Source organism: Trachemys scripta, chromosome 22 (genome assembly GCF_013100865.1).
Source record: "Trachemys scripta elegans isolate TJP31775 chromosome 22, CAS_Tse_1.0, whole genome shotgun sequence".
NCBI lineage: Eukaryota > Metazoa > Chordata > Testudines > Emydidae > Trachemys > Trachemys scripta.
In genome coordinates, this window is record NC_048319.1 from 16343559 (window position 1) to 16363629 (window position 20071).

The 20071-nt window shown below is 44.5% G+C and overlaps 1 protein-coding gene across 5 annotated transcripts in view; it reads left to right on the plus strand.

The window, feature by feature from the left end:
• The window catches only part of RANBP3 (RAN binding protein 3), a 151774-nt gene that overhangs the window by 111067 nt on the left and 20636 nt on the right, over positions 1–20071 (plus strand). For all 5 annotated transcript variants that reach the window (XM_034755051.1, XM_034755048.1, XM_034755050.1 and 2 more), the window contains one exon: positions 3559–3701. In XM_034755051.1, the coding sequence (XP_034610942.1) occupies positions 3559–3701 (143 nt within the window). The remainder of the gene's footprint in view (positions 1–3558; positions 3702–20071) is intronic.

Sequence of the window (20071 nt, forward strand, 5' to 3'; positions counted from 1 at the left end):
TACTAGGGTCTGTGGCTCTGGGACAGCCCTGCCATACCTGGCTTTCCAGACTTCCTGCTGTGGAGTCTAGGTACCAGAAAGCCCTGAGGACTCTCGGGACATCCAGGCTTACTGCTGCAGAAGCCCAAACTGGGAGCCTCGAAGTCCTGGGATTGGCTCCCAAGGTCTGTATCTCTAGGGCAGCCCAGCCATGTGGACTACCCCAGGGCTTCAGACTCCTGGGCCAGGTGGCTCCCTGGGCTGCCAAGCAGGCCAGGAAGTCTTGGGGTCACCAGCCCTGGGCAGCCTGCCTGGCAGGGTTGCCCAGAGGTACAGATCCTGGGAGCCCTGGCAGCTGCTGAGTGAAATTGAGAATGTCAAGAATGTCAGTTTGACTCAGTGAGACAAGGTGTGTAGCTTCTCTCACCAACAGAAGTTGATCCAATAAAAGATATTCCCGCATCCACCGTGTCTCTTTATTATCTAGGGACTGACGTGTCTATAACACAGCATACAGTTACACTCACTGTCTGCTGGTTCCAGGGAGCAAATTGCATTTCTGAAACGTCGTGTGTTGGTGTTTCTGAAACAAATATTTTTGGGAATTTCCAGTTTGCTTACAAGACAGAAATCCTGAATTTTGGACAGATTTAGTGTAGATTTCCTAAAGCGAAGAGGGGATCTCTTTGCAGATTTGGTGCAGTGATCACCAAACTGCTGGTTACCCACCTGCAGGTAACACATTCCTAAAAGCATAAAGAACATAGTTATTTCTGTTGAATGTGTGTCCTTTAAAATCAAGCAGTCTTCAGCAACTGGAAGATTGGTGGCTAGAAGTTCTTATATCCTGTATATCTAACCACATGTTTACAACTATAGAAAAACACGTCTCTATAACTTTGTCTCCTAATATCAGCCCTCTCCCAGGTTTCCCTATGGTTGCTAATGTTTAAACTAAATGTACAGCTTGATTTAGGGTAGAAAATATCATTCCTGTTTCTGTGGCATTGCAACGTAAATAGCTGAATAGGAAATTAAATATACTATATGACAATAGGCACCATGGTTTAAGAAATCAAGACATCTCTGGTAGGTGCTGCCATTTTTTTTTTTTTTTTTTGGTTTATGTGGCTGCATATTTTGTGGGGGTGTATAATGTAGCTGCTTAAAGTTGTTGACATCTGTGCATTAGGTTGTGGCTGTTTCTTAAACAGCTAACTGTGGATTAAGTCATATATAGTGTACTTTCTCTTCCTTGATCTAATAAAGGTGCATTAGTGACTAGGTTGAGCAGAGCTGCTTGTTTAATGATTGAAAAATAAATAGAAGTGCTCTAAAATCTACATTTGTAGTCGTATTGTTTTGAAAATTGTTGTGCCTCATTGGGCCATGGAGTAGCAATTAGCTGTGCAAATTTGGGTAACTTAGTTAAGTGGCTCCTGAGATACAACACCTGGAGTGGGGGAATGAGACTGATCAATACAATTTTCATAACTTTTTTGCACCCGCCTGTGGCTCAAACTATGGCACTAATCTTCACCATCCTGAGATTACTTGATCAGGTTGGACCTTTTTTCCTCCTCCCTGTGGCCCTCCAGTCTGACGAAGAGTATGAAGAGGCCACTGAGGGGGGCAGAGCTGATAGATGAGTTGGTAGCAAGGTGTGCCCAAGAAACCACCCCAACGGATGCCCATCAGTCATGCCCTTCTCACTACTACCCTTTTCTTTCTTTTTTTAAAGGGAATTCGTTGCCAACAAATGTTGTTAGCACAGGCTGAAGGTTGCCAAGCACTGCCTTGTACCCTTCCAGAACTTGAATAGAGTCACAGAGTAAGTCCAAAAGGGGCTATTAGGTCATCTAGTTTGATCTCCTGTATATCACAGCCTATTAAATTTCACCCAGTCACCCCGAAGGGTGGCTAAACTTAAACCTTGGAAAACCAGAAAATACAGAGTTAAGGTAACGTCTCCTACACCACAACTCTCCACTCCACAACTTTAACCCTGTCCTATTCAAACAATGCCGCAGCTTGTCCCTGTCAGAGCTCATGAGACTGTGTTCTTCTTGAGTATGCAAAGGAGAGGGGAAAAATGGTGGGAGGTGGGAACTCTTAGGCCTTGTCTTGACTAGGATAAATATCAAATTTAAGTTAGGCTTAGTGATGAGGAACTAACTAAGCCTGACCTACATTTGACCACTTTACTTACTCAAGATAAATCTCAGACTTGCCAGATATTAACAGCTGTTCACCCTTGTCCCCTTCAGCTATCCCTCACTGAGCCTTATGGAGCTCTGAGGTGGAACACGAGATTGCTAGAATTCCCAAGAACAGTAGTGCTGCAGAGGACAGGGAGGGTGTGTGAATACCAGTGTGCATGTGGGGTTTTGATAGGCACTGTGAATATTCAAGGAAGTGTCAGAAGGAGATGAAGCACTCTTATGTTCCCCTATCTTCTCGACATACCTAGTGAAATGTCTGCCTCTGGAGGGGACAGTGGTTGCCGTTCCAGCAGCTCCCAAACCTTATAGATATTTGACTCCTTCATACATTTTTAGACTCAAGAAGGGCCATTGTGATCATGATCCTATACTTGGACCTCCTGCATAGCAGAGCCCCAAAATTGGATTGCCTTGATTCCTCTCACTGCAGCTGCACTGCTCAGTTGGCAGGGTGAGCTCTGGCAATTTGCTGCAACTAATGCCTGGATCAATACAGCTCCCTCTAGCACAGTGAGGGGCAACAAGTACATCAGAAGTCTTGATGGTACAGAATTGGGTTGGACCCACCCAGCACAACACATAAGTGGCAGATTTTGTTAGGGATGGGTCAGGTTTGGCCCCAGTGCCTATTGCCAGCTACAAGGGGTAAAGCTGTATAGAGATGTGGTGTGGGAGACATCACCTTAGCTCTCTCCTGATTTTAAGAGGTTTTAATTTAGCCACTGTTCACGTTCTAGAAAGACACAAGGCATTGCTAGATAACTTTTACTGCATTAACAAAGTTCTTTCGCAGTAAAAACAACGAGGAGTCCGGTGGCACTTTAAAGACTAACAGATTTATTTGGGCATAAGCTTTCTTGGGTAAAAAACCCACTTCTTCAGATGCATGGATACAGACTAACATGGCTACCCCTCTGATTCTTTGGCAGTGAATACAATATAAAGATTTTATAAATTCCTCACCATGTCTTATGCATCGATAAATACACAGTCTTTAAAGATTAGTAAATATATGCTAGGGAATGATCCTATGCTTTCTGGAAGCTGGAGTTTTCTATCTCTAGTCTGTAATATATAAATAGAGACTTTGGAGCTGACTCTGGTGCCCTCTCTAGCCCCTATACATTCCTTCAGCAATGTAATGAAGCTACCCAGGTCTGATTCTTCTAGTTATGCTTTCTCAGTGTTTTTCCCCTTTGCTACTTGTCTTGAAGAGACATGCAAGTTGTATATAAACAGGACTCTCCTTTTAAAAAATATATGTTCTGAAAGTGACAGTAGGGTTCTTACTTGGAGTCTTCTGCGATGTCCAAATGTCCAGTGTCTCCTGCTAATTTACTTTGTACGTTGGTTCTAGTAATGCGGACTCAGGGGAGTCTCAGGTTAATCCTGAACACCAAGCTCTGGGCTCAGATGCAGATTGACAAAGCCAGTGAAAAGAGTATCCGTATCACAGCCATGGATACAGAGGACCAGGGAGTCAAAGTTTTTCTGATATCGGTGAGTGTTCTTTGTTTACTCTCTAATTTTCCTTCCAAAAAGAGTTGTTCTTCGAGTATTGTTCGTATGGTTGCTCCACTTTAGCTGTGTGTGTGCCTTCAATCAGAGATTTTCATTAGCAGTGTCCATTCAGCCCACACATGCACCCTTGTGCTTCCTTGTGCCTTGCATTGATAGGCAAACCACCCTCAGTTCCTTCTTGACTGCCTCGGCCTGCGCTGGCGCTTTAACATGTCCACATTGAGTGTGCCTTGGCTAAAGTTTTTTTTCTTATACTTGCTAGTTTAGTTTAGCGCTCTCCTAGTTTGTTGGTTAGATTAGCTTAATTTAATAGTTGAGAGGATAGGTTTTTTTTCCCTCTCTCCTCCCTCTGGGGAGGCTCACATTCCTTGGGAGGGCATTCCCAGCTTGCCAGGGTTCAAACACTGCCCCACTTAGATTAACTTGAGGCTACTAATGATGGAGCATTTCCTTTGCCCCACTCCAGAGCCAGGTCAGGAGAACCCGCCCCCCCTCTCCCCCGGTACAGCAGTCTCTGGGCAGATCCCAACTCACCTTCAGCCTTGGCTCAGCAGTCCCCTAGAAATGGGAAGACTCCAGAGACCTCCTCAAAAGATCCCAGGAAGAGGAGCTCTGACTCCCTTCAGAAGGAGCCTGCTCCAAAAAGATGTTGATCTCCCTGTAGGTCAAGGGTCTCAGAAACTTCAACCTCTCAACCCAATACTGTAGAGATATTAGTGGAGCAGGAAAATCCTGGTGCTTTTCCAAGAACAAACATGGCTCAGAGAGTGCTTTTGTACTGTCTAGCCACAATAAAGATGGCAAGGAGAGACACTTCTCCAAACCAGTACCATTGGACCTGGCGCCAACCTGGTATCTCCCCCAAAGGGTTCCTCGGCATCATAGAAGCCTAAGTATCTGACTCCATCAATGCCCACCTTGGAGTGCTCTAAATCTCTGCTACCATCTACCTCTACGAACAACCTTGGTTGCTACTTCCTCTCCTGTATGGTCCCCCACAGTGGTCATCCTGGGCAGCATACCAACAACAGTTGTTAAAGGCATTGAGCCCCACCGTCTGGAACTATAGGGACACAACCTCCTCCACTACAGCCCATTCCTCAGCAGTAGAAGATGTTTGAGGAGCAGGAGGTCAGGGCATATAAAGATGCTACCTCTCAAACTACCATCTACTCATCGTCATCACCAGATGCAGCAGTAATGTCTCCACCACTGTCTGTGGTGACGATTTCCAGCAAATCCAGGACCTCATGAAATGGGTATTATGTTCTTACCAACAACTCCAAGTGTTTATTCTCCCACTCCCCACCTAATTCTCTGGTGGTTGATGCAGGGACTGAGCAGGGAAAACAACACCACACGAGGTTGACAGTGTATGATAAAGACCAGAAGTGCCTGGATCTTTTTGGACTAAAGTCCTACTCATCTGTTATTCTACAATTCCAGATCACTAATTACCAAATCACAGCAAAATATAATTACTATACCAGATTTATTGTTCTTATTGAGCACCTTCCACTGGAGCAGAGAGCAATTTCAGACTATCGTTGCCGAGGGACAGTTGCTTGCCAAGACATCCCTTAAAAATCCCTAAATCTGGCATACACTGGGGTCTGTTCTGTCTCTACAGCAATAGTTAGGTGTAGATCATCCTGGCTCCAACTGTTCAGGTTCCCTAGATAGATGTAGAGAATTATAGAGGACCTCCCTTTTGATGGTCTGAAAATGTTTTCAGAGAAAACAGAAAAATCCCTGCACACTTTGTAAGACTCCAGGGCCACTTTCTGATCTCTGGGAATTTACTCACCGATGAACAAAAGAAAATCTGGTAGATCACAAACCTCCCAGATATCCTGTCCAATCCAATTCTCTGGGTTCCAAAGACCCACTGAACCCTCCCCCTTTTACCTCTCTCCCCTCCCCACCCCCCCCCGAAAAAAAACAGGTTCCAGAGGAACATCTATCTGTCCCAAGTACGCAACAAGGGTAGTCATTGAGACATCAATTTTGACAATTTGGTTGAGGGCTCAAATCTTCCCCATTCTTTAGTTCCCCATTCAATGCTGCAACATTCCCCCCACCCCACCCCCTTCCCGTTTTGGAGACTGACTTTCCCATTTTCAGCATGTATGGAAACAGATTACTACAGACTTGAGTCTTGGAGATTGTAACATCAGGCGACACCATTCACTTTACTTCCCTCCCTCCTTTCCACCCCCTTCCATCTTCAGGGACCCCTCTTACAAGCTCTTGCTGAGACCGAAAATAAACTAATTTCTTCATTTAGGAGTGATAAAGCCTGTCCCTTCTCTACACAAGGGAAAAGTTTTCCACTCAAGGTACTTTCTTGTACCAAAGAAAAACAGAGGATGGAGACCAATTTTAGATTTAAGGCTCCTAAACAAATATGTAAAGTCTCCGGAGTTCAGGATGGTGACTCTGGGAGCTAGAATTCCTTCATTAAATTCAAGGGATTGGCTTTTCGCCCTCAACCTACAAGCCTCATATTTCCATATAGTGAGACAGCCATCTCACAGAAGATATTGTTATAGGTCAGGATCATTTTCAATACCAGGTAGTCCCTTTCAGACTCTTTGGTGCCGAGTGTGTTTTCAAAGGTTCTAATGGTAATTGAGGCAATTATAGTGTTCCTGTACCTTGACAATGGCTGTTCAAGGGTCAGTTTTATGAAGAAGTGCTGGGAGCCACGCAGAAGGCCCTTTTTCTGTTCATGAAACTAGGTCTCTGGCTCAATGTCAAGAAATCCATGTTGACCCCTGTACAGAAAATACAGTTCATGTCGCATCCTTGGATTTGTTGGTAGCCAGGACGTACAAATCCCATGGACAGATTGATAACACTGTCAGATCTTGTCTGGACTATTCAAGAGAGCCTTCAAACCTCAGTGAGAAACTGTCTTCAGGTCCTAGGACACATGGCAGCTTGCACTGTGATAACCGATCATTCAAGATGATGCCTTTGTTGCTTCCAGGGGTAGCTCAGAGCAATCTATTCACCAAACAGACACAACTTGAACAAACAGGTTTCGGTTCCCCACCAGGTGAAAGATTCCCTAGACTGGTAGAAAGATTATCACAACATCGATGCAGGAGTTCCCTTCCTCTGACTAATCTCAATGGTCACTGTAACAACAGACGCATCTCTGTTGGGATGGGGAGCACATCTCAATACTCATACAATCTAGGGCAAATGGTCATCTCAAGAAAGCAGTCTCCACATCAACTTGTTGGAACTCAGACTGGTCAGAAATGCCTGCCTTCACTTTCCTGCCTCTCATCAGTGACAAGTTAATCAGGGTCATGACTGACAGCGTGGCCTGCACGTTTTCTGTCAAGGAGGAGCAAGATCCGCTCTGTGCCTCGAAGTAATAAAGCTACAGAACTGGTATATAATCCATCAAATACATATTTCGGCAGTGTACTTCTTCGGTATTCAAAATACTGGGCCAATGCTTTTAGCAGATGCTTTTCCCAGGACTACGAATAGGAGTTGGACTCTTTTACCCTCCAGAGCATATTTCAAACTTGGGGATTTCCAGAAGTGGACTTCTTCACCACCTCCATCAACAGAAAGTTTTGTATGTTCTGTTCACGACAGGGTCTAGGCCATAGTTCCCTGAGGGATGCCTTCCTCCTGCCTGAGATGAAGGGACTGTTCTGTGTGTTTTCCCCCCAACACGTCTGATACTGAAGGTGGTGAACAAAATCCAGCAGGACAAGCATAGTATCCTTACCTGTTTCACCTGTCCCCCTCTCCAGCAATCAAGCTTCCGATCATCCCTCATCTCATCTCCCAAGACAGTTACTTCATCCCAACCTAAGAGTTTTCTGCCTCAAGATGTAGCTCCTTGATGGTTTGCGGGGTTAGAGTCTACCTGTTCTGCGGAGGTACAGCAGGTGTTATTAAACACTAGGAAAGAATCTCCCTGAAATACTTACCTTCAAAAGTGGAAAAGATTTAGCCATTGGTGTGAACTTCAAAGACTCTTCTTCAATCTCGGTTATCTTGGTTACCTGCTGCAACTGAAGAAAACAGGATTATCATCTAAATTGGTCGAGGTTTACTTGGTTGCCGTAGCAGCCTTTCATTTCCCCAGTGGAAGGGTTTTCAGTGCTTGCTCACCCAACAAATATAAGGTTCATCAAAGGATTGAAGAACCTTTTCTCTCAAGTGAAAGTCTTCACTCCAGTTTAGGATAGCTCTTACATGTCTCACAAGACCTCCCTTTGAACTAATGGCAACCTGCTTCTTACTGAATTTGTGTCTGAAGATTGCCTTTTTGGTGGCTGTCACATGGCCCAAAGAGTCAGAAGTTGGGGACTTAATGGCAGACCCTCCTTGCATGGTTTTCTGAAAGGACAAAGTTTTGTTACGTCCACACGCTAACTTACTACCTAAGGTGTCACCCAAGTTTCATCTTATTCTGACCATTCATTTACCATTCCCCAAACTCCCAAAAAACCACATAATTGCAGACAGGAGGCTTCCTTCCATACCTTATATGTCAGACGAGCATTGGCCATCTATCTAGATAGAACTAAATCGTTTTGGAGGTTTCCTAGTCCATTTGTTTCCACTGCAGACAGATTGACAGGATCCACAGTCTCCACTCAGAGGCTATCAAGATGGATCTTGGAATGTATTATTGCATATTTTGGAGTGGCCAGCATTCAACCTCTTTCTCAGGTGATAGCCCACTCTACAAGATTGCAGTCAACCTCTATGGCATTACTTAAATATGTTCCAGTAACTGAGATCTGTAGAGCCACTACATGGTCTTCAATATATACCTTCCGTAAGCACTTTGCCTTTGCCCATGCCTCCAGAACCAAAGCAGCAGTTGGCAGTGCAGTTGTTTTCAGTTCTGGACCCAAATCTGAAGCTCTCTCATCCCTAGGAGGACACAGCTTGGGAGTCACCTGAAGTGGAGCACCCAGGGGGACACTACTCAAAGAAGAAGTTGCTCACCCCATGCAATAACTGTAGTTCTTTGAGATGCTTCCCTATGGGTGCTCCTCTACCCTCCATCCCCTCTGCTTTCACATTCCCTCTGAGAGACTTTGCATTAGAGAAGGAACTGAGGGTGGATTGCCCATGCAGCCCTATGTAGCTTCAGTGCACAGCACAAGGATGCATCAGATACATGTGCAGATGTTGCTAACAAAAATCTCTGATCGAAGGTGCTTGGGGCGCTCACACACCTGAAGTGAAGCCCCCATAGTGGATACATCTCGAAGAACTACAGTTACTGCAGAAGTGAGTAACTTCTCCTTTTCTTAAATTGCTATCCTCTCTCCCCTTTCCTCCATAAAAAGGACACTGAAAGCCCTTTTCATTGTCAAAGGCATTATTTATGGGAGGGGGGGAAAGAGGTAAAAGCATACTTGTTTGACTGAAGTCCTGTGCATTGTAAGGCTGCTTTGCTAAGCAAGATTGTCCAAAAAGTAGACCTTGGAATCCTGAAATGTGATTCATGACTGCCCTTACTGTAAATGCCGAGTCAGGCCAAAGCTGGTCATTTCCAGTGATTGATGGAGGAAGGTACAAGCCAAGCAAATACTATGGCTTGGGGCACTTGGAGTACATAAATTGTATTTATCAAAGTTCCTATAGAGTGAAAGCATCATTGGACTTAATGCCCCTTATGCACAGAGCTAGGTTCTGGGGCTTAACTTTACACTTGCTCTCTAGAGAGTGACTGCCAGTGTATGGGGACCCAATGTCATAAGAACTGAGGCAGATAGTTCAAGTTCATCAGGGCATGAAAGAATCCCTGTGAGATAGTGGTTAATAAGAAGAAGTCCTTTCCAGGAACACTGATGCTGGGTTTTGTGGCTGTGGAAGAGGAAAGAAGCTATATTTACAGTCTAGAAATTGCTATGTCTTTCAAGCATTACAGATTAGATTTAAGCGTTCCAAAGGCTGTTAGGACAGAACATTTTGTACTCTGTTTTCGTTTCCTTGCCCCATAATCAGAGCATACTTTTGGAAAAACCAAGGTATCTGGCTTATTAGTGAAACAAGGGGGTGAGTAGTTTTCTGAAAACTGCTGTTTATATGTATTCATGCTGATATATCCACAAGAGCTCTGAAGGAGGAACAAAGTGTCTGAATTGCTAGCAAAAATATACAATCGCTCATTAAAATGAGAGGCTATATTAGAGTTTTAGAGGGTAGTAAATGTTGTACCTTTATTTAAGAAAGGCACAAGGGTGCTCCAGGCAATTACAGACCAGTGAAACTTGCTTCTGTACCTCATAAATTCATTGAAATGATCATTAAAATTCTCCTTTGAGTGTCTTTTGCATATTCGCACTTTTGGGACTTGTGCTGACCAGTACAGCAGGACGGTAGACCTTCTAGTAGCTGTGCCTGTTAGGCGTGCATGCTCCCCTAACCTCCCTGTTTAGTGCTTGAGCACATTTTGAGGGCATGAGGGGACATCGCACCGTTGCTGCTTCAGTTCCTTCCAACTACAGCAGCAACAGGACATGACCCACCGGAATTCAGATCCACTGGTAAATAGTGCCTTCATCTGTTAATAGTTTTTAAAGATAGTAGTCTCTGGCTAGTTAGTTCTAGGATAAATTAGGCTAGATTTAGACTAGACCATAGTTGTAAGGAATAATTTTATTGTTTGGTATGGCCGATCCCAGTGAGAAGAAACAAGGGTTTAAGTGGTGTCCATCTTGCCCAGTAGTCTTCCCTGCATCTGATGCACAAGTTTGGTGTCTAAAGTGTTTGGGGGAGAACCATTCCCCAGCACGTTGAGCTATCTGTAGCACTTTCATACCTCAGGTCTGAAAGAAACACACAATAGAATTCAGGCCCTTTTATTATAAGAGGCCTTTCTGTCAAGCCTCTGGGATCTGAGAACTCTAAAGGATCTGAAAATAAGGAGAGGCAGCCTGAATCAGCTCAGACTACATCCAGATCCAATGAAATTGCAACAACGAAAGCTTCCATCTTGACACCAAGCTCCAGTTCCAAATTCTCAGATCGGACTATTCCTAAGCTTTCGGATCCAGCTCCAAGATTAATACATTGTTCTGTGGAACCAGTTTCAGACAGTCATCGAAAGGGTCCGAGTAACTTATCAGAACTGGCTACCTCAGTTCAGAGGCAAATGGAAGCTAAATTAAAACATACCTTTGGTAGTTCATCAGATTGTTCACATATGGATCCAAGACCAAAAGACAGTAGACCTATAGATCATTCTAGAGGTACACATCAAACGGAAAGATCATTGGATCTGCACACATCAGCTCAGCAGCACACTAATGCCATGGTGTGGATTCACTCGGACCCACATCTACTAACAGATCCAACCATTTCTCGGGATTCTTGTGATAAATAGATGGGACAACAGACGTGGAGAATCTCCAGGACCTATTCCACCACCGATGACTCCAACTGGAATGTTAAAAGATTTGTCACCATTCTGCATGACCCAGATTCCTACTGCAGTCGTTTCACCTGCAGCTTCATTATTGGGTGTGGGATCGAATTCGCTATAAGATGTAGAGCCTGTTCCCACAAGTATGCCTACGACCTGACCATTTTCAGATCAGAATTTCCCTCCTTGGCTCCCTGTGTCCCAAACAAGGGATGTTAGATAGGATTGGGATGACTTGCAGCATTGGCCTGTACCGCCTTGGGTTCCTTGCTCATATTGGCCAACCCCCTACTTACTATTATCACTCCAGGAAGCAAGAATCTTCCGTGCCAATACATCTTTTACCAGAACTGAAGGGTCCAGATCTGACACCGAGAGAATGTTCCCAGTCTTGCCCACAGGAGGCATTATTTGAGGAGAAGCATCAGAGAACATCTGCCCTACAAGAATTTCAGCAGTAAAATATGGAGCTGGACAGTGGCTCATCTTCTGATGAAAATGGAGGTGTAGCTACAGCATTGTCTCCTTCTGAGAATGTAACTCAATTTAATGAGCTAGTGGGTAGAATGGCATTAACTTTAAAATTATCATCAGTAGCTTTGGAAGAAGCCACACATCCAGTTTTTGATATTTTGGGTTCTACTGCAAAGAGTAAGATTTCATTGCCTATATTGCGAGGTCTCTGGTAACCAGCGAAATTTCTCTTGACCCATCCATCTTCATGTGAATCAATTTTTAAAAAGGCTGATAAACTATATCAGGTCCCACAGGAAAGATTCTCCTGTTTTCATGTGCACCCTCAACCTAATTCTCTTGTGGTAGCAGCATCCGTTCAAAGATCCAAGTCAGGTCTTCAGCGCTCAACTCCTTGTGATGAAGAAGGAAAGAAGTTGAACTCTGTAGGAAGAAAATTATTTTGTCAGCTTCTTTAAACATGCATGTGGCCAATTGTCAAGCAGTAATGGCCAAATAACAATTTCACTTGTGGAAGAAGATATCAATTTTAATCAAGAATGTCCCAGAAAATCAGAGAAGACTAACAGTAGCTCTCATAAAAATCAGCCAGAATGCGGCAAAACATGCTGTTAGGTTAGGGGTAGTCAATTTTTTTTTTTCAAGATTCAGATTTCTTGATCAAGGTATAGTCAAGGTCCCGACTCCAGAGAAACATTTTTTCACACTATAGTAACAATAATGATAAGTAAATAAAAAGATTTTGCAGTCTGTTCAAAAAAGTCTGGTGGTCCAGATTTGGCCTGCGATCTGCCTATTGACTACCCGTGCTTTAGGGCATCATTTGACATTTCTGACACTGCACCAAGATCTGTGGCATCAGTTATATCTCTCTGCAGATATGCATGGCTACGATCTTCATCTTTCCTGTCCACTTTGGATTGTTTCGTTGCTCTTAATCTCAAAGACTCATATTTCAATAAGACCCTTGCATCGAAAATATCTGTTTTTTTCCTGTTGGTTCAGACCGTTTCCAGTAAAGATTCCTACCCTTTGGCCTTTCTACAGCACCCAGAGTCTTTACCAAATGCCTGGCTCCAGTAGCAGCACACCTGGGAAGACAGGAAATTTCCATCTTTCATTACATAGATGATTTTCTTCTGAAGGCTCCCTCCAAAGAAGAATTACAGAAAGCCATTTGGGTCACTCGTTCTTTGTTCAGAACCCTACAACTTCTCATGAATGAAGAAGAGTCTCTTCTCATGCTGTCACAAAAGATTATGTCCACTGGTGTGATTCTTGACTCAATATAGGTAAGAGCTTTCCATCTGAAGGAGCAAATTAACACAAGTATGTAGGGACAAAATTAGAAAAGCCAAGGCAGAAAACGAGATCAAACTAGCTAGGGACATAAAAGGAAATAAGAAAACATTCTACAAATACATTAGAAGCAAGAGGAAGACCAAGGACAGAGTAGGCCCGTTACTCAATGAGGCGGGAAAGACAATAACAGAAAATGTGGGAATGGCGGAGGTACTTAATGACTTCTTTGTTTCGGTTTTCACCAAAAAAAACGGTGGCGATTGGACGTCTAAAATAGTGAATGCCAGTGAAAATGAGGTCAGATCAGAGTCTAAAATAGGGAAGAACAAGTCAAAAATTACTTAGACAAGTTAGATGTCTTCAAATCATCAGGGCCTGATGAAATGCATCCTAGAATACTCAAGGAACTGACTGAGGAGATATCTGAGCCATTAGCAATTACCTTTGATGGGAGATATTCCAGAAGACTGGAAAAGAGCAAATATAGTGCCCATTGTGACAGACCCAGAGCAGTGGGGTACAGGAGTCTGGTAGAGGGCAAATTATGCAGTCGTGNTGACAGACCCAGAGCAGTGGGGTACAGGAGTCTGGTAGAGGGCAAATATACTGGTCACTGGATGAGTAGTTTTCTGTTCCCTGAGTGACCAGAGAAGGAGCTGCACTAGAGTAATCAGGAACCTGCTAGAACCAGTTAAGGCAGGCAGGCTAATTAGGACACCTGGAGCCAATTAAGAAGAAGCTACTAGAATCAATTAAGGCAGGCTAATCAGGGCACCTGGGTTTTAAAAGGAGCTCACTTCAGTTTGTGGTGGGAGTGTGAGGAGCTGGGAGCAAGAGGCGCAAGGAGTTGAGAGTGAGAGGGTGTGCTGCTGGAGGACTGAGGAGCACAAGTGTTATCAGACACCAGGAGGAAGGTCCTGTGGTGAGAATAAGGAAGGTGTTTGGAGGAGGCCATGGGGAAGTATCCTAGGGAGTTGTAGCTGTCATGCAGCTGTTACAGGAGGCACTATAGACAGCTGCAGTCCACAGGGCCCTGGGCTGGAACCCAGAGTAGAGGGCAGGCCCAGGTTCCCCCCAAACCTCCCAATTGCCCTGGACTGTGGGTTCTTCCAGAGGGGAAGATCTCTGGGCTCTTCCCCAACCCACATGGTGAATCTCTGAGGCAAGAAAATCCGCCAATCAGCGCAGGACCCACCAAGATAGAGGAGGAACTTTGTCACACCATCTATAAAAAGGGAAATAAGGACAACCCGAGGAATTACAGACCAGTCAGCTTAACTTCTGTACCCGGAAAGATAATGGAGCAATTAATTAAGCAATCAATTTGCAAACACCTAGAAGATAATGTGATAAATAAGTCAGCATGGATTTGTCAAGAACAAATCGTGTCAAATCAACCTGATAGCCTTTTTTGACAGGGTAACAAACCTTGTGAATACGGGGGAAGCAGTCGATGTGGTATATCTTGACTTTAGTAAGGCTTTTGAGACTGTCTTGTATGACCTTCTCATAAACAAACTAGGGAAATACAACCTAGATGGAGCTACTATGGGGGGGGTGCATAAATAGGATGAAATTCAATAAGGACATATGCAAAGTACTTCACTTAAGAAAGAACAATCAGTTGCACACATACAAAATGGGAAATGACTCCTAGGAAGGAGTACTGCGGAAAGGGTTCTGGGGGTCATAGTAAATCACAAACTAAATAAGAGTCAACAATGTAACACTGTTGCAAAAAAAGGAAACATCATTCTGGGATGTATTAGCATAGCATAGGTATTGTAAGCAAGACATGAGAAGTAATTCTTTTTCTCTACTCCGCACTGATTAGGCCTCAACTGGAGTATTGTGTCCAGTTCTGGACTCCACATTTCAGGAAAGATGTGGACAAATTGGAGAAAGTCCAGAGAAGAGCAACAAAAATGATTAAAGGTCTAGAAAACATGACTTGTGAGGGAAGAGCGAAAAAATTGGGTTTGTTTAGTCTGCAGAAGAGAAGACTGAGAGGCGACATAACAGTTTTCAAGTACATAAAAGGTTGTTACAAGGAGAAGGGAGAAAAATTGTTCTTCTTAACTTCTGAGGATAGGACAAGACGCAATGGGCTTAAATTGCAGCAAGGGCGGTTTAGGTTGGACATTAGGAAAAACTTCCTAACTGTCAGAGTGATTAAGCACTGGAATAAATTGCCTAGGGAGGTTGTGGAATCTCCATCATTGGGGATTTCTGAGAGCAGGTTGGACAAACATCTGTCGGGGATGGTCTAGATAATACTTAGTCCTGCCTTGAGTGCAGGGGACTGGACTAGATGACCTCTGAGTCTGATGGCATTTACGACCTATGTGACTCCATATGTCAGGCTCAGAATGAGACCACTTTGGCACTGGCCACTAAGGAATTTCAGATCCAATATGGACAGTTTGCAAAAGGTATTTACTGTTCTGAGGAATGTTTGTCTTTCTCTCAGACAGTGGCTATAACCTCAAAATATCCTCAAGGAAGTTTTGTTCAACGCACATTCTCCTTCTTTAATTATAACCGCAGATGCATCAAAGAAAGGGTGGTATGCACATCTTTGTAGTCTGTACATTCAAGCTCTTTAGAACAACGCAGAATCCCTATTGCACTTAAATGTATTGGAACTGAGGGCAATCCAACTAGCTCTGAGCATTTCTCTCACAAGTATGAAATGCGGTAATTCAAGTGGCCATGGACAGTGTATCGGCAGTATATAGGTGGACAAATAAGGAAGAACTCTGTCGTATCAACTTTTTGCAAAGAGGCAGTAGAACTTTGGGATTGATGTATCCCGCACAATGTATACCCAGTTGCCCTACCTGTAGCAGGTCCATACAGCGTGATCACAGATGGGCCGAGCAGAGATTATTTTAGATGCACTTTTAAAGATTGGTGATTCCAGATATTTTCAGTCTTTGGCGATTTCTGGACATAGATCTGTTTGCAACCAGATTCAAACCATATACAAAGTGTCCCCATTTCCACTCAAAAGCAGGCTCAGATAGTCTGTCATTGACAGATGCATTTTTTCTATGTTGGGGAGCGGTCTGATGTTATGCGTTTCCTCTTTTTTCCCCCTCATTCCCATGGTCCTAAAAAAGATAAGAAAATATTCAGCCAGGATGATTCTTACTGCTCCAGTGTGGCCGAAGCAGCAGTGGTGCATCAAGTGACTCCATTTATTCAAAGGCAATTACAAAATCCTCTTGTTAGCAATGGATCTGCTATCCCAGCAGGGGTGAAAGGTCTTCCATTCAGCTCTCCAGTAGTTAGATTTTATAGCTTGGGCACTAGGCCTTTGACAGAGTTAGAAAGATCATGCTCATCTGAGGTGCAGAGAGTTAATGCCAGAAAACTACCAGATAGAAAAAATTATGAGTTCAAGGGAAAAAGATTTGTTTGATGGACAACTGGGAAAGGTGCTGACCCAGTTTCAGCTCCAGTACAACCTATTCCGGCATATATGTTACACTTTAAAATAAATGGGTTATCTCTGCCATACATTAAGTTTATTACTAGCAGCATGCCCCACTCATGTTAATGGTGAATCTCTGTTGTTGTTTTTTGCTTATGCTGGTTAAGAACTTTTTTGAAAGAACTATTGAACATGCATCTCCCAGTGCAGGGACAAGTTGGTTCTTAGATCATACACTAAATTTCTTCCTAAAGTTGTGTCTGAGTTTCATGTAAATCAAACCATAATCAACCAGTGTTCTTTCCAAAGCCTCATTCATCTAAAGGGGAGGCCAGGTTATATTTGTTGGAAGCCAGTATATACTATCGTACTAAGAAGAACAGGAGTACTTGTGGCACCTTAGAGACTTAACAAATTTATTAGAGCATAAGCTTTCGTGGACTACAGCCCACTTCTTCGGATGCATATAGAATGGAACATATATTGAGGAGATATATATACACACATACAGAGAGCATAAACAGGTGGGAGTTGTTAGTCTCTAAGGTGCCACAAGTACTCCTGTTCTTCTTTTTGCGGATACAGACTAACACGGCTGTTACTCTGAAAACTATCGTACTACTTAGATAAAGAACAAAGGGTTTTAGGTCATATTCCAAGTTTTGTTTCATGTACTAGTAACTCCAAAGGGAAAGCCATTTCATCTCAGGCTAGGTCTACACTACCCGCCTGAATCGGCGGGTAGAAATCGACCTCTCGGGGATCGATTTATCGCGTCCCGTTGGGACGCGACAATCGATCCCCGAATCGGCGCTCTTACTCCACCAGCGGAGGTGGGAGTAAGCGCCGCCGACAGAAAGCCGCAGAAGTCGATTTTGCCACCGTCCTCACAGCGGGGTAAGTCGGCTGCGATACGTCGAATTCAGCTACGCTATTCACGTAGCTGAATTTGCGTATCTTAAATCGACTCTCCCCTGTAGTGTAGATGTACCCTCAGTCCCTGTCTAGATGAGTTAGATAGTGCATTGACGAGTGTTATAGAGGAGCTTCTCTCCCCACTCCTAGTCTGTTCCGAGTTCATTCTACTGGAGCAGTAGCTACATCTACCGCTTTTAATAAACACATTCTCATAATCTAGATATGCAAAGCCACTATGTGGACATCTGTTCTCTTTCAAGAAAAATTATGCTTAGGATATGGCATCCTAGTCAGATGCCCAGTTTGGTAATCCTTGTTTAATTAGAACTCTGCATCCCTTCATCCAATGTACCATACTGCTTGTGAAACTATCTGAAGAGTGGGAATATGCAGAGGACACTCAAAGAAGAAAGAAAGGTAACTTACTTGCATCCGGAGTCCTTCAAGATAGGGTATGTCTACACTACGAAATTAGGTCGAATTTATAGAAGCCAGTTTTATAGAAATTGTTTTTATACAGTCGATAGTGTGTGTCCCCACATAAAATGCTCTAAGTGCATTAAGTTGGCGAATCGCGTCCACAGTACCGAGGCTAGCGTCGACTTCCGGAGCGTTGCACTGTGAGTAGCTATCCCACAGTTCTCGCAGACTCTGCCGCCCATTGGAATTCTTGGTTGAGATCCCAGTGCCTGATGAGGCAAAAACAATGTTGCGAGGGATTCTGGGTACAGGTCGTCAGGCCCTCCGTGAGAGCAACGGCAGACAATCGTTTCGCACCTTTTTTCCTAGGTTACCTGTGCAGACAACATACCACGGCAATCATGGAGCCCGCTCGCTCAGCTCACAGTAACCATATGTCATCTGGGTGCCAGCAGAAGTGATACTGCATTGCTACACAGCAGCAGCTAATTTCCTTTTGGCAGTAGACGGTGAAGTATGACTGGTAGCCGTCATCGGCTATCTGGGTGCTGGCAGACATGGGACTGCATTGTTATACAGCAGCAGCTCCTTGCCTTTTGGCAGCAGATGCTGTATTATGACTGGTATCCATCATCGTCGTACTCTTCAGTGAGTTCGGTCAGAGGCGCCTGGGCAGACATGTTTTGTCTCCTGGAGACTCAGTCCTGCTGGCAGTCCTATTGCACCGTCTTGACGATGATGGCTAGCAGTCGTAATGCACCATTTTCTGCCAAGCACCCAGAAGATGCCGATGGCTATCAGTCATGCTGCACTGTCTGCTGCCAGCCTAAGATGTAAAAGATAGATGGACCAGATTTGTTCTGTATTCATTTGCTTCCCCCTCACTCCGTGAAATCAACGGCCTGCTAAACCCAGGGTTTTGAGTTCAATCTTTGGGGGGGCCATTCTGGGTGACAGTTGTTTGTGTTTCTCGCTGATGCACAGCCACCTTTGTTGATTTTAATTCCCTGTAAGCCATGTCGTTACTTACCCCTCCCTCCCTCCGTCAGACAATAGTTTCGCGCCTTTTTTCAGCCCAGATGCCGTAGTACTGGGATCATGGAGCCCGCTCAGATCACTACGGCAATTATGAGCACTATGAACACCACGCGCATTGTCCTGGAGTATATGCAGAGCCAGAACATGCAAAAGCAAAAACAGGTGAGGAGGCAATTGCAGCGTGGCGACGAGAATGATGAAGAAATTGACATGGACATAGACCTCTCCCAAAGTATGGGCCCCAGCAATGTGCAAATCATGGTGTTACTGGGGCAGGTTCATGCCATGGAACGCCGATTCTGGGCCCGGGAAACAAGCACAGACTGGTGGGACCGCACCGTGTTGCAGGTGTGGGACGATTCCCAATGGCTGCGAAACTTTTGCATGCATAAGGGCACTTTCATGGAACTTTGAGACTTGCTTTCCCCTGCCCTGAAGCGCCAGAATACCAGGATGAGAGCAGCCCTAACAGTTGAGAAGCGAGTGGCGATACCCTGTGGAAGCTTGCAACGCCAGACAGCTACCGGTCAGTTGGGAATCAATTTGGAGTGGGGGCTGCTGTGATCCAAGTAGCAACGCAATCAAAGACCTGCTGATATCAAGAGTAGTGACTCTGGGAAACGTGCAGGTCATAGTGGATGGCTTTGCTGCAATGGGATTCCCTAACTGTGGTGGGGCGATAGACGGAACCCATATCCCTATCTTGTCACCAGAGCACCAAGCCACTGAGTACATAAACCAAAAAGGGTACTTTTCAATGCTGCTGCAAGCCCTGGTGGATCACAAGGGACGTTTCACTAACATCAATGTGGGATGGCCGGGAAGGTACATGATGCTCGCGTCTTCAGGAACTCTGGTCTGTTTCGAAAGCTGGAGGAAGGGACTTTCTTCCCGGATCAGAAAATAACCGTTGGGGATGTTGAAATGCCAATAGTTATCCTTGGGGACCCAACCTACCCATTAATGCCATGGCTCATGAAGCCATACACAGGCAGCCTGGGCAGTAGTCAGGACCTGTTCAACTGTAGGCTGAGCAAGTGCAGAATGGTAGTGGAATGTGCATTTGGACGTTTAAAAGCGCGCTGGTGCAGCTTACTGACTCGCTCAGACCTCAGCCAAACCAATATCCCCGTTGTTATTGCTGCTTGCTGTGCGCTCCACAATATCTGTGAGAGTAAGGGGGAGACATTTATGGCGGGATGGGAGGTTGAGGCAAATCGTCTGGCCATTGATTATGCGCAGCCAGAGACCAGGGCGGTTAGAAGAGTACAGCAGGGCACGGTGCGCATCAGAGAAGCTTTGAAAACCAGTTTTGTGACTGGCCAGGCTACGGTGTGAAACTTC